Source organism: Trachinotus anak, unplaced genomic scaffold, assembly GCF_046630095.1.
Source record: "Trachinotus anak isolate AG129_WGS33_773 ecotype Australia unplaced genomic scaffold, CSIRO_AGI_Tana_v1 ptg000026l, whole genome shotgun sequence".
NCBI lineage: Eukaryota > Metazoa > Chordata > Actinopteri > Carangiformes > Carangidae > Trachinotus > Trachinotus anak.
Window position 1 is genome coordinate 1,557,274 of NW_027273877.1, and position 13,251 is coordinate 1,570,524.

Sequence of the window (13,251 nt, forward strand, 5' to 3'; positions counted from 1 at the left end):
AATGTTTGAGCAGCAAAATGGCAGTGATGCTGCAAAACTGAAAGAACCCAGGTAGAGGTGAAACACAGGAGTCACTTAAGGTTGCCAGAGAAAATCTGAGTGAACAAAGAGAATAAATAAGGACAATCAACAATGAGCACAGAGCAGTGATGTGAGGCCGAGCAGAGCAGAGAGGGAGCCTTCCCTGCATGAATAAAGAAGCACTATGCCCTGCTTCTTTTCATTTAAGACCTCCTGTGGCCACAGTCGGTGCATTTTTATGATCCCCTACATTCTGCAAATGATCAGTTTTCTTCTTTGAGCTCCTTCCCAAAAATCCTGAGGCTGAAAATGAACAGCTTCTCGTCTCTTTCCAAGGGTGAGACGCAACATAGAAAAACACAACCAGAGTCCAGATCCTGCTACTGTCTCCTTGAGTGTCTACATTCAAAACCAAATTATGGTCAATGGCACACACCAGATTTGCAGAACAGAGAGTAGTTGTAGTCCATATAAAGGAGGAGGAGGTTAAATTTTAAAGGTGTTAAGCCAGGAGCCCTTCTCCCTCGTTTCCTGTCATCTTCACTGTCCAGTAAAGACATAAAAATCCCCCAAATTCAAAAGATTTGTAGATTTGTTTGAGTTGCCTTCTTCTTCAAAGTTGAAACTGAAACTTTCATTCCTGACCTTGTAGATATTTCTCATCCACACCTCACTGACAACAGGGCAAACTCCACCTGCTGAAGATGTAGTACAATCAAAAGCTCAGTTGCAAAAGTATTTTTATATTTTAGATTCAACACAGTGCATGATCAAATACAACTCGCAAAATCATTCACAACACTACAGATATTTGCAGTGCCCACAGAGCAAACATCATATCATAGGTGATAAAGCATTACAGTGCCCCAGGTCAAGTTCTTCCTGGAAAAAGACAATTCCCAAGGTAATAAATCTGGAAATAAATAGGGATCTTTATAAAAGCTCAAATCAGACCATGAAGTTGTAATCAGCCGGCATGCCCTCACTTAATAATGCTACCTGTTGCATCAAATTCAAGAGGCAGAGTTTTAAAATCAGATATGACTATGACCTGAACTGCTGTGTGCATCAGTCTTTTTGTTCTGCAGTTACTTTAGCCACATTTTATGTTTTATTAAAGCTGATACTGAAGGTTTTCCCCAGCTGGTTTTCATGAATGAAAATCTTTACTGAAACCAAAGGCAGTGACAAAGAGCAGCAGGACACAGCGCCGCTGATGAGCTCCTGTAAAGACCAGATGTTTAAGTCATGAGTAGAAGAGGTGAAGGTCATGTGGGGCTATATAAAAGCACACTTCATTGACCAAATCAATACATTACATCGTAAACACAGATTAGCCGCCTCTTGGTATCCAGCCAAGGAGAAGCACATTGATCTGGTTTTGGATTGCCAAAGGCTGCTTTACGTAAAACCTCGTGTAAAGGTAGAGAGCAGGAATCTGGGCAATGGGTCGGATGATTTACATGCCAATGCGTTCCCACTACAGCTAATTAAACAGGCCAGAGAGTGAGCAGGGGATTGCTTTGAAATTCCAATCCCCTGATAGACATTATATTAAGGGTTTGACAGTTTTACAACAGCTGTTTGTCCAGTTGAGATATAAGGTGTAAATAATGCAATTCCCCGCTCACCTCAGATCAAACAGACAAAGCAAAATGTTCATGTAAAGCTGTGCTAATGTCACAAATAAGAGCAAATAAGCTCAATTTGGGGGAGACACCTGCCCTATGTTGTACATGATGAAAACAGGGACACTTTTAAAATCAGTTTGGCATCAATTCATTAATATTTTGAGGGTTTTTTAAGCCACTTAACATCCAGCTTTAAGTTTGCTAAAATAATCTGATTCCACACCGTCTCACAGCATCTCATATTCTGCATCATCTTGTTCTCTTCCCTGAACAACACGTTTTTATTGCTTTTCAAACATTTTGATCTACACTAAAATTTCAAATGAAGTCCACAGGGTTTGAAAAATGTCTGGCAAATGTCACAGCATGAGTTTTCGTACTAAGTGGACCACCAGCAGGGTAATGGGTTTTAACTGACTGAAAAGACAGAGACAGAAACAGAGCTGCAGTGAAAACTGGAAAAATAAAGATGATATTTTTGTTATTTTGTCCAAAAAAAAGTGTGAACATTGTCATTTTCTCATATTTATGCTGCATATTAAGAGATTTCCCAAACTCTCGGTAAAAATATGAATACGATTAAAAAAATGTCCAAGACTGAGCAGCTTTGACTGTAAATATGTAAAATATACGGATACATTTGCTTTTTACATTTTTAAGGAAGTAATTTCTCCAAAAATTTGGGAAAAACAAGAGAAGCACCTTGAAGTGATGGCTCACCTCAGAAACACCTGAATAACCACCTGCTGGGACACCCATTTATTGTTGATGGTGTTATTTCTGTTCACATTGCACTGAAATGATCATTGCACTTTTCACCAGTCATCTTATGTTTTCTGTTTTTGGGAGATATGACTGCAGAGACAAACAGATTTATGTACTAAGAAAGACGTTTCTGTACTTGATGCCAATAAAGCACATTTTAATAAGCTTTAATAAACAGAAACAGTGTGAGGAACACAAATATTCTGGTACAAAATCCAGATTATGCAAGTTGTTTGCACCTATTTATCATTCTGGCAACACTGTTGATGAACTTAACTTTGACGGAAGATTTTTAGATCAATATCAAACGTGAGGAAGGCAAAGACACTAACTTAGAAATGGAAAAGCACCGCAGAGACTCACTTGCTCCGACCATCCCCGGTGTTTGCCAGAAGGCCAGAAGCAGCAGCAGCAGCCCGAGGTCCAGGTGAGGATACGCGGTCATAACCTTCTCTGTCTCCGCGCCCACTCCTGCGTAAACCTCTGGCTCCTCAACACCTCCTGCTGTTCTTTTATCCCCCCCACCCCCCACCCCCCGACCCTCCTACGATTTACTGGAGGTTTCCCCACAGGATCATCACTGTTTCCTCATCATCACCCCTCATCTTCATCTTCATCTTCTGGTAACGCAGGGACGATTTCAGAACCTGCGCTGCTTTTTATTTCCAAGTTGCACAAAGTAGGTCAGTAGGTATGCAGCTGCGAATTCAAATGAGCCTTTGCTGACTGAAAATGAACGGACATTTCTCAGTCCCCCCCCCCCCCCCCCCCCCCCCCCCCCCTCTCGCCTGGGTTTCAAACGCGCAGCGGTGCCTGCATAATCCCGCAGCCCGGGGAAGCAAACAGGTAGTCCCCCCCCCTCTCAGCCACCTGTCCAGCGGGCTCAGCTTTGCGTCAGATGTCAGCCGGAGACGGTGTTTCAGCACCGCGGACAGCGCTCAGGCTGAGAGGCTGTCATTCATGCGAAGAGGGGGGAAGAAATCGGCGTTTTTAGGGGATTTTAACAGATAAAAAATATCAAGAAAAAAAGAGCAGGTTGCATCTGCTTGAGACGCAGGAGCGCAGAGGTGGTCTGTCTCATCCAGAGGGCGGCAGCCTGGTCTAATCTGACAGATTATGGGAAGCCCGGAGGATCAGAAAATGTCTCTGTCTGCAGGAGCTTGGTTGGTAACTCCTCCAGCCAACCTCTCTCTCTCTCTCTCTCTCTCTCTCTCTCTCTCTCACACACACACACACACACACACATAAACTCACATAAACACAGGACGTCTGCACACTGCTTCCTTCAGAGCCGACACTGACGTTACAAATCCTGTCACTACACAGAGGATGGAGGATGAAGAGGAGGAGGATGAAGTCGAGGGGGGGAGAGGCTGGGGAGGGAGGGTGCGCTGCTCATCACTGACTTACCTGCATGTTGTCAGTGATCAACACCCCTAAGAAGCAACTGTTGATTATGTGATCATCTTATTGGTTATTAAATCATTATCAAAAACCTATACATCAGTTATAAGCCATTGGTAGAGCGACTGCTAGGTTGCCAGATTGTGGAAAATCCTCCTCCAGTAGACAGTTTTCTTGCCTTTAAAGCTCTTTAATTGTCTGTTTGAAAGCTTATCATCTGGAAGCAGAACATCCCCAAAATCCATTTAAAAACTGCTCCTCAGCATCCACAACTGCACTTATTTGAGTTAAAGTTGAATAAGAACCAACTTTACAACTAGAAATAATCAAATCCATGAGAAGGAGAGAGATTTCTGACAAAGCAACCATGATCTCACTACAGTACATATTAACTGAAACTTCAATTCTCTAAATGAAACAACACAGGGATTAATTTATTATTATTATTATTATTATTTATTTTAATTTGATCTGAGTGTACTTCTCATAAAGAGCAGGTCTAGACTGTTTACTCTTTACATTCATCATTCCCACCATGAGCAAGCACTCGGCGACAGCAGGGAGAAAAAACTCTCTTAGAAACCTTGAGCAGAACCAGGCTCATGGTGGGATGCCGTCTGCCTCGACTGGCTGGGTTGAGAGATGGAGGGGGGAGGAGGGAGAGAGAGAGAGAGAGAGAGAGAGAGAGAGAAGGGGGGGGGGGGTGTTATTTGCCATGCTAGCAGTGTTGCTCATTATGTCAGTCTGTTGGCTGATCCACAACTCTGGTCTCAAACGAAATTAGTGAATTACTTCTACTACAGATTGAACTCTAAAAATTCAAACTGCTTGGGAAGATTTAATTTGAAATATTTTAGAGGCCTGAAGAGATAAAACAAAGTATTTGTGCTGCATGAAAGTTTATAAAAATACATATGTATTTTTTTTTATCTTTTCTATCTAGCCTGTTATTCACATGTGGCCCTTTTAAAAGGGTCTTGACCTTTCATCTATAAATAAATAAATATCTATAAAAATACAATCAAGTACAAGACAAATGTAATAAACTCTATTTATACAACTATAAATCCCTGTCATATTCTCATATAATCTCACTGAAGTATTACAGGAAGAACTGCAATTGCAGAAAAAGGAGCAGTCATTTAGTTGTAACATTAAAATCTAGTGTTAGGTTCATATAGATTTTTCAATATAAAGCAAACAAGAGCAGATTATTTTCTGCTCATAATATTAACTTGAAAATTCAGTTGTGGCAACCATGCAGCTATAAAACAGGGGACAGAACATATTGACCTTGGCTTGTAAATTCTACTCAATAAACAATAGACATGGCTCCCGACCTTCTGCAAAGCCTTTTCCTATGGTGTAAACTGGCATTTGTCCCAGATACTGGAGGGTGTCTAAATAAAACACCTGTTTGATAAAGCCCCTGTTTAAAACCTGTTGGGCAGCAGTGACAGTTGTTTCACCCATCATTAAACTTTTCCCTTTAGCCTCTGGTTTATTTTTTACATCCTTGATATTAAATATTGATTCAAGCTCAATTTTGGTATTGATTTTCTGTGATCAAAAGGTAGCAACATGTCTTCACCTTCAAAGCAGTCAACTAGTAGGATGGAACTATGTTCTTATAACATAAGAAAAAAAATATTTACAGTTTACAGACAGTTTGTGCTGAGCAGTCGAGAAGTTTTACAGCTTTGTTTGAAAATCTATCGGGTCATAGATCTATGAAATAAATTATCCAGATATAGAACCAGTTTCCCTTGTTGACAGGAATCAGTTGAGATGGTTCAGACATCTGCTCGGGATGCCTCCAGGATGCCTCCCTGTGGCGGTTATTTTGAGCAACAGGGAGAAGATAAAATGCAAGGAAGATCAAGAACATGCTGGAGGGTTTAGATACCCCATCTGGTCTGGCCACGCCTCAGGATCCCCCTGCAAAAGCTGAATCATTGACTGGATAGAGGGACTTCTATGCTACACAAAAGGCAGAGAGCTGCATCTATAGAAGCAGTTTAAAGTTCTCAGGTTGATCTGCAAACTGCGCCACAGATACTTAAGTTGTAAGGCCTTCATTTAAAAACCTGTAGCAGGAGTTAGCTGGGTTTGTTTTCTCCCTTGAGATTCAATTAGCAGTGTCAATTATGGAAAATAAAGTGTCTTAAAGACTGCAGTGTAATGAGCTTTAACATCTACCGACTGGCTAGAAGCAGAAAGATTTTCCAGACCGTGTTAAAAATCTCAGCCCTGCCAAGAAAACTCTTTTACATTACATGTTATTACAACTGTAGCTGCTTTGTTGTTTAATTTCCACTTTACTTCACGCTTAATGAGCGGTGCTTTCTCTCTGCTCTCAGGAGGACTATTCTGCAAAAATCAAGTTTTGCTTCCTCATTTAATGTAGTATGCAAATGTGTTTCTGGCGTATAAAGAAAAAAAGCCCTTAAGTCATGTTGCAGAGTGAGCGGATTAAGGATGCGTCTGCTTTGAATAACACACAATGTAGGATGAATGCCTGATGGGAACTTCTCTGACTAATTTTAAGCTGACATTTGGCTTTCAATGTTTGACTCTGAACTAATTTTTCTGGGCTTTATTTTCAGTCTGGCTCAAAATTAATGAGAACTTGATTATTTTTGCGCTGAAATTGGTTACTAAACACAAATGATTTATTAACAGAAGCACTGATAATGAATTCTTTCACCGATTTTTAATGCCTGTCTCAGACTTTGGTGATGTTATACCACACCTCCACACCCTAATGAAGACATATACCAGAAACAAGTTGCTGAAGATGACTCCTGGTGATTTTAAAAAACATTTCAGTGTACAGACTCCATCCACCAGGGGGAGCCAGCTGCCTGCAGAACCTGATTTGTCCTTTGGCGACATCAAGATTATGAGTCAACCAACTTCAGAACATGTCTTCCTCCAGCAGAAAACACACATCCAGTACAGGCAGGGAAATGAGGCAGATCCCATCAGTGTGTATATATACAGCATCATTTGTCTGCAAAATTTGTCTGTAAATCACAAGAGCTGGATTTAAAAGGCAAAAGGACTGACTAACCATCCAGGGACTGTGCAACCTCTGGAGTGTGAACTGCATGCAGCTGGGGACAGAAAGAGTCAGACCCAAACCATTTCAACAACAAGGCAACAACTAAAACTAGAACTAAAAACACAATCCTGTTTCTGTGGTTCACAACTTGGAGGTCAGGGCCCCGAAGATAAATCTAAGGGGTCATGATGAACAAAAAAATAAAGAGGAAGACATAACATTACTGAGGGGATTGCTGTGCAAGATTTCAGGACAATTCACGAGACTCCTCCTATCCTCCTCCTAATCTTTTTCTAAACCTAACCAAGCCATGACCGTTATTATAGTAACCATGGCGACAAAGGTAGGGTACAGACAAAATGTGTATTATTGTTACCATTACAACCAAGGTCTGGTACACCTGCAGCCGTAGGGGCACTACTCGACTCATTAATATTACAGGAGTTATGAATATCCACATTTGTTCCTTAAATACTGGCCACTAAACCTCGTTTACTTAACAAACTTAATGGGCCAACCTGAAACAGCACTTTTAAAAACAAATGTATTGAAATGAAATATGTCCCCGTTGAAGCAGCACTGGGCTGAGGGGTTCATTCTAATGTTTCACAGCTGAGTGGTTTATGCTAACACAATCCCCCACAGATGTGGATGCAAATTAAAACACATAATGAAAATGATGGCCAGAACTACAAATCACAAACGCTCCCTGCTGCTGTTTGACAGTTTATTTCACTATGTTTTAATGAATCACTGTCCTGATAAGATTTTGCTTCTTGGTTGGTCTCATATTTTCCTTCCTATCTATTTAAATTAGGTTACTTGTTCAGATTTTTACACTTTTATACAGCCAGCACACATCAGAACCCGCCCACATGAAAACTGCTGGATCTTTACTTGAGGGGAAAGAGAAACGCTTGAAATTACAAGGCCTAATTTATTTATTTTTTATTCTTTGCTAATGATGGGAGTCAGCCATGCATGAGCTAAGTGAGCAGCTCCACATATGGTGCTGCAGCCATGAGGAATGTCAGTTTTAGTAAGCAGCAAATCCACTGCATGCCCACATCCATCCTGCAGGACAGACCGTGCTTGAACAAAAAGACATAAAAGACTCTGTGATCTGCTAAAATCAGACAATCAGAGGCTTCACATTGGCAGATAGAAACAAATTTTGTCACAATGTTCAGCTTTTCATTAATGCATGGACCAGCCCGTTATAATTTCATAGACACATGAGGGCTAATGGTTCAGCCTCATCCTGATTCACAGAAACATCTGGTTCAGTTTTCTCTCAGCTTCTTCTCAACTGTTTCCTCTGTGTTGTCTGTGATTTTAGACACTTGCACACATGCATGTATGTCCTTGTGCACTAACAAAACAGGGACACACCACGAAAAGCATTGCTCCATAGCACTACATTCATGAATGGATTACTGAACAGGCCAACAAGACACAGGCCCAAGGGCCCAAGATATTAGGGGGCTCTAGCTGGGCCAGAGCCACTGTTTGAAGTTACTGTTCAGATTTATTGTGGAAGACACAACATGACTACAAAGAGATGCTAAATAACCAAAGAGAGACACAAAACAACTACAAAAAGTTGTTATGTTAAAATCTGGAGACCTCTTTCCAGTACGCTGCTGGTGAATGAATTTCATTGTGATTAATGTATCACGATAGAGAAACATACACTGTATCTGTGGAGACCCCTGAGAAGCACCTGACAATACAACACAAGGGTAAAACAGGAAAAGCAAAGAACTTGAGTTTCCACTGCAGTTTTAGCGCCACTTCACTCCAGCTTCATTCAGCTTGAGTAAACTAAACGACTTCACTCCAGTGACATGACATTATCTCCATCTTGCCCGGCACTAAACTGCACTGTACATGTTGTCTATCACCACACACACTATACCCGAATATTCCCAAACTGGCACAAATCTGTGTTTAATACCTCTGTCCTGGATTTTCTCAGACTGTTTTGGTCGTATAGATTTTGATTAAAAATCCTTAAATCTGCCTGAGCGTGCTGCGACACTCCCATCTGACCATCAACAGGAGATTCATATGATATTCTGCACAACCCAAGATCTAACATTAAACCAACATGTCTTCATTTGTAGGGTACTTCCTGCACCTCCTCATGCTGTTTGAGCACATTGGGTCCTCACAAATATAGAACAAGACTGCACAGGCCCTTTGCATACAGTACACAGACACTCAAACACACCCTCATGCAAACAGTGACACTTCCAGTATATTCAGGGCATCAAGGCTTCAGTCCTACTGACACCCAGGGGAACTTGTGTCCTTTGTCAAAGCAACTGGTTCTGCCACACTGGCAGCTTCAGCTAGGAGGCAGCTAGTGTGTGTGTGTGTGTGTGTGTGTGTGTGTGTGTGGATGAGAGACAGAGCATGAAAAAGAGAGAGAGGCGTCACTGTATATATGCGTTCTGTGTGATCATATCCAAATGTAAAACCACTTACAGTCATACTCACACTGTTTGATTGACAGGTGAGCTCTAGCAACAGCTACAAGTCCTTAGCAACAAGGACGGAGACAAGATGCAACTGCACTTAATCAGTCATGTTGAAAAAGCTGGATTTTCCCACCAGGGACTGCAGCCAAAACAATGATTGCTTCGTGTTGGAAACCTCCACGTTCTTCTTTGAAAAGCTGATGTGTCCACATTTTTCTTGACAGTTTTAATTTGAAGCTGTTGATTAGCTCAAAACCTGGGATCATTCTCGCTGATGCCAGCTTTTTATTCGCGAGGCTTTTATTACAGTTTTATTGCATTATCATCTCTTCTCTTCTGCTCTCATCTTTCATACTTCAGTTGGATGTGAGTCAAAACTAGGGCAATTATTGTTGCACCGTCTTTTGCTTGTCAATTCTCATTTCTTTCATTAGTCTTTTTGACAGAATGAAGTTTGTCCCTGGGGTTCACTTTTATATACACTAAGACAAACCGGCTCCATTACAGCAGCAGCCACAAGAAACTGAAACCTTTGTGATTCATATCTATAGAACTCTGCTCTCATCTAAAATCATTTTTTTCAGTGTTTTCGTTGTAATCTGCCGTCTAAAGACTTCAGTCCTCTCTGTCCTGTTGTTTTTACACACCTCCCATCGACTCTCCTCTTCTGTCTGCCTGTTATTTAGCTTGAAAATGGGGGCTTGTGGGAAATGGTGTGAAAAGCAGCTAAAAAACAAAAATACTGAATAAACACTGATATTAGATCTTTTTTTTAAAGGAAAAAAAACCTCCCATCAGAACCATTAAGTCTATTCCAATAATAATGATATAAATAATGGATATATAAAAATAAATAAATAATGAGATTGGGATGCAAAGAATAGCTTCTCATGTCAGAGGTCATGTATTTCTTGTTTGGACAGCATTTGTATTTTTAGTGTTCCTATTTATGGTCATTGGGAAACTCAGTAGCTTTAAATAATTGAATAATTAATCCTAGCTGTTAGTATAACTAGTTAATTAATTGCTTATCAACAATCAAATTATCATTTATTATAATTCAAGTTCCTAATAACCAGTCACCCAAACCTTCTTCCCCAAGTTTGTCTGATTTTACAGTCTGAATCCACTCTGGCTCTTTCAGTCGACTCTGCTGCTACTTGAGGCCCCTGAGGTCGTCGCCGAGTGTTTGTGTGTTACGGGCCCTCTAACTTTGCTAGCGTCAAAAACTGTCCTTCTGAGGTTCAGTGATGTTCCTCTATGTGCGCGCGAGTGTGTCTCATCTCCAGCCTCTGGCATGGTCAGGTCCGATTTCTATCACTGCGCTCTTTGGACGGCAAAGGAAACGCTTTGCTCTGCCTCTGCAATGCACCAGTCATCCATTTCTTCATCTGCCCCCTCATCCATCCAGGTATCTTCTCCTTAATTCATCTATATGCCCATCTGTCTGTCCATTTAGTCCCCTGTGTTGTGAATCATCTCCACCCCCAGATGTGCACTGCCTGCCCTGCAGTTACCGTACCTATAATCCCCGGGCTCATATCACCACAGTTCAGCACATGGTTGCCCTGCTCATCATCCTCATCTGATTTCACCGCTGTATCTGTGCCGCATCTTAACATGTCAGATCTCATCGGATGCTCTGAGTCTAAATCCTATCGGGATTGTTCGAGGGGAGCCCACGTTGTGTTGATTAAAATAGATTTCCGTCATACAGCGTTATGTTATGACTCAACACCAGTGTTGTCCTGTGTTACCACCAAGGTAATCCTCAGATGCAACACCTTTGTGTTTGCATAGGCACTATACACTCTGCAACAATATGAATCAATAAAAACTATGGGGTAATCAAAGCTGCAGCATAGATTACATAAATTACAAACTGGGCTGCAAATAAAGAGTGACTGTTCTCCTTGAAAGAGGAAGAATCATCTTGATTTGCAGAAAAGGAAACATGAACAGTCTGAAACATGAATGTTGAAAATAAAGCATACGGATTATCTTTTCTTGTTAGAGCCAACTGTAGACTGCACAAATGTTTTTGAGTCGGGCTGTTCCTGCATTTTTTTCATGGGGCCTTTGCTTTGTCTAAAGAGGATAGTCATTTAAATAAAATTATCTGCTATCAGAGACAGGACTTTATTGAAAGTTTGAAGTAATATCTCAGCTTTTAAAAATGTTCTTTCACAACTTTTATTGGACTTGTTTTGTTCTTTTTTGAAATCTCCCCAGGAAATCAAGGTTAATATTTCATTTACCCCCCTTCAGAAGACAGCTTGTTGGATTCATCTGGAAAAAAACAGCATCCCTCTATGACTAAGTGTTGTCTCCTCATCAATGTGTAATGTATGTTGTCCCCTGCGTGTGACAAACTAAACTAAACTGCAAACTAAACTTGCATATTGTATCTTGCATCTACATGGTACAGTATCTTGTTTTTTTGTTACACCAACAAACAAGAACACAGTGTTTGAGCCCAGGGGAGTCAGACACAGTTAAAGTTCCTCACCAAACACAAGTTTATTCATCATCGGTTTTTGCCAGGAGGCAGTGTGTACCCATTACTGGCTGCATTGACCACATCACTGGAGAGGGTCAGGCAATATTTTCCATTAGGAGCACGGGGTTGCTTTGTGTGGAGCAGCTTTAGAGTTATGGACGTGGGCTTTTTAGAGCATGCTGAACACTTACAGGAGGTTTATTGTTTCCAAGACACAAGAGTGCTCCAGTTATGGCTATCGGGGATAAAGTCTCAACATAAAAAAGATGGTTAGACATTTTGAAAAGGAAAAGGGTTCAAAAGGGCCTCCATGTTTCTTTTTGGATTATGGTTATTTATCTTTAAGTACAGCTTCTTGTTTGTGCACCTATTACCTTTTACATTCTGCTTCTACACCGATTTCCCCTTCACCCTGCACAATACTGAGAATATCCGAATCCTCTTTTGTGCAGAGCCATGTGGTTTTTTTCATTTTAATGTTTGGAAAAATCTTTGTAATTTCACATCTTCACAGTTTAAGAAAGCAAAGATCGTGCACTTTAAAGTAAAGTTTTTCAGTGATTTAGATTTAGGTATTTAGAGTTTAGGTATTTATGCTTGTGGCAGCTCCATCGATGGTAAAGTAGGTTTTTTTGTCAGACAATTAGCCACCTTAATGCAGAATGAAATATCTTGACAACTATTCGAGAGAGCCCTATGAGAGTCTGTACTGACTTTGGTTATCCACTGACTTTTCCTCTACTGCCATTATGATGATTTATGTTCTGCAAACGATGAATTATAATAACCTTGTATGAACTAGCTCCTCTCCTTGTGTAATCTGGCCTTTAGTTATGTTAAGAAAATTTCCCTTGCAGCTGTAATGTGTTGAACTGCTTAAGGTTTCTCTGAGACCATTTGCTTTGTGGTTTCTGTTGCGTTTGTTCTGACTTGCTAAAAGCAAATCAAAATGAGAGGGCCAATGTAGAGTTGCAGCTGCCAAATAAATACCATCATTTTTTGGATTTAAGGAGCCGGGCCGCAGGAACACATTCACTCAAGATAAAAGATTAAATTTTCTGACATTTTCATTAAAAGGCAAACTTTTACGCCGTCTTATCTCATACGTTACCTGTTCTGTTTGTCTGTTCTTTCTAATCATTTGTGTCATCACTTATCTGGTGAATGTTGAGTGATGAGCAGAAGCAAGTTTGTGCCCAAAGTGTAGTTCAGAGGAGTTGCTGCGGTAAAGGACAATAAACAAGACTAACCACCTCACTATAGAAAACCACACTGTGTTACTGAAAACGTGTTAATACTCTTCACTCTCAGAATGAATGGCACCGAGAGCAAAGTATAAATAGGATTTACTGCTGTTGTGAAAGAATGAAATGTAATAAACTC

The 13,251-nt window shown here is 40.7% G+C and overlaps 1 protein-coding gene across 2 annotated transcripts in view; it reads right to left on the reverse strand.

Moving 5' to 3' along the window:
* Positions 1 to 13,251, reverse strand: part of LOC139609427 (fibronectin type III domain-containing protein 4-like) — a 67,341-nt gene that overhangs the window by 16,484 nt on the left and 37,606 nt on the right. The window contains exon 1 of one of the 2 annotated variants that reach the window (XM_071463978.1): positions 2,781 to 2,922. The exons of the other annotated variant lie outside the window; for it this stretch is intronic. Within the exon in view, the coding sequence (XP_071320079.1) occupies positions 2,781 to 2,862 (82 nt within the window). The 5' untranslated portion in view covers positions 2,863 to 2,922. Of the gene's footprint in view, positions 1 to 2,780; positions 2,923 to 13,251 lie in introns of those variants that run through there. 2 annotated transcript variants of the gene reach the window in all.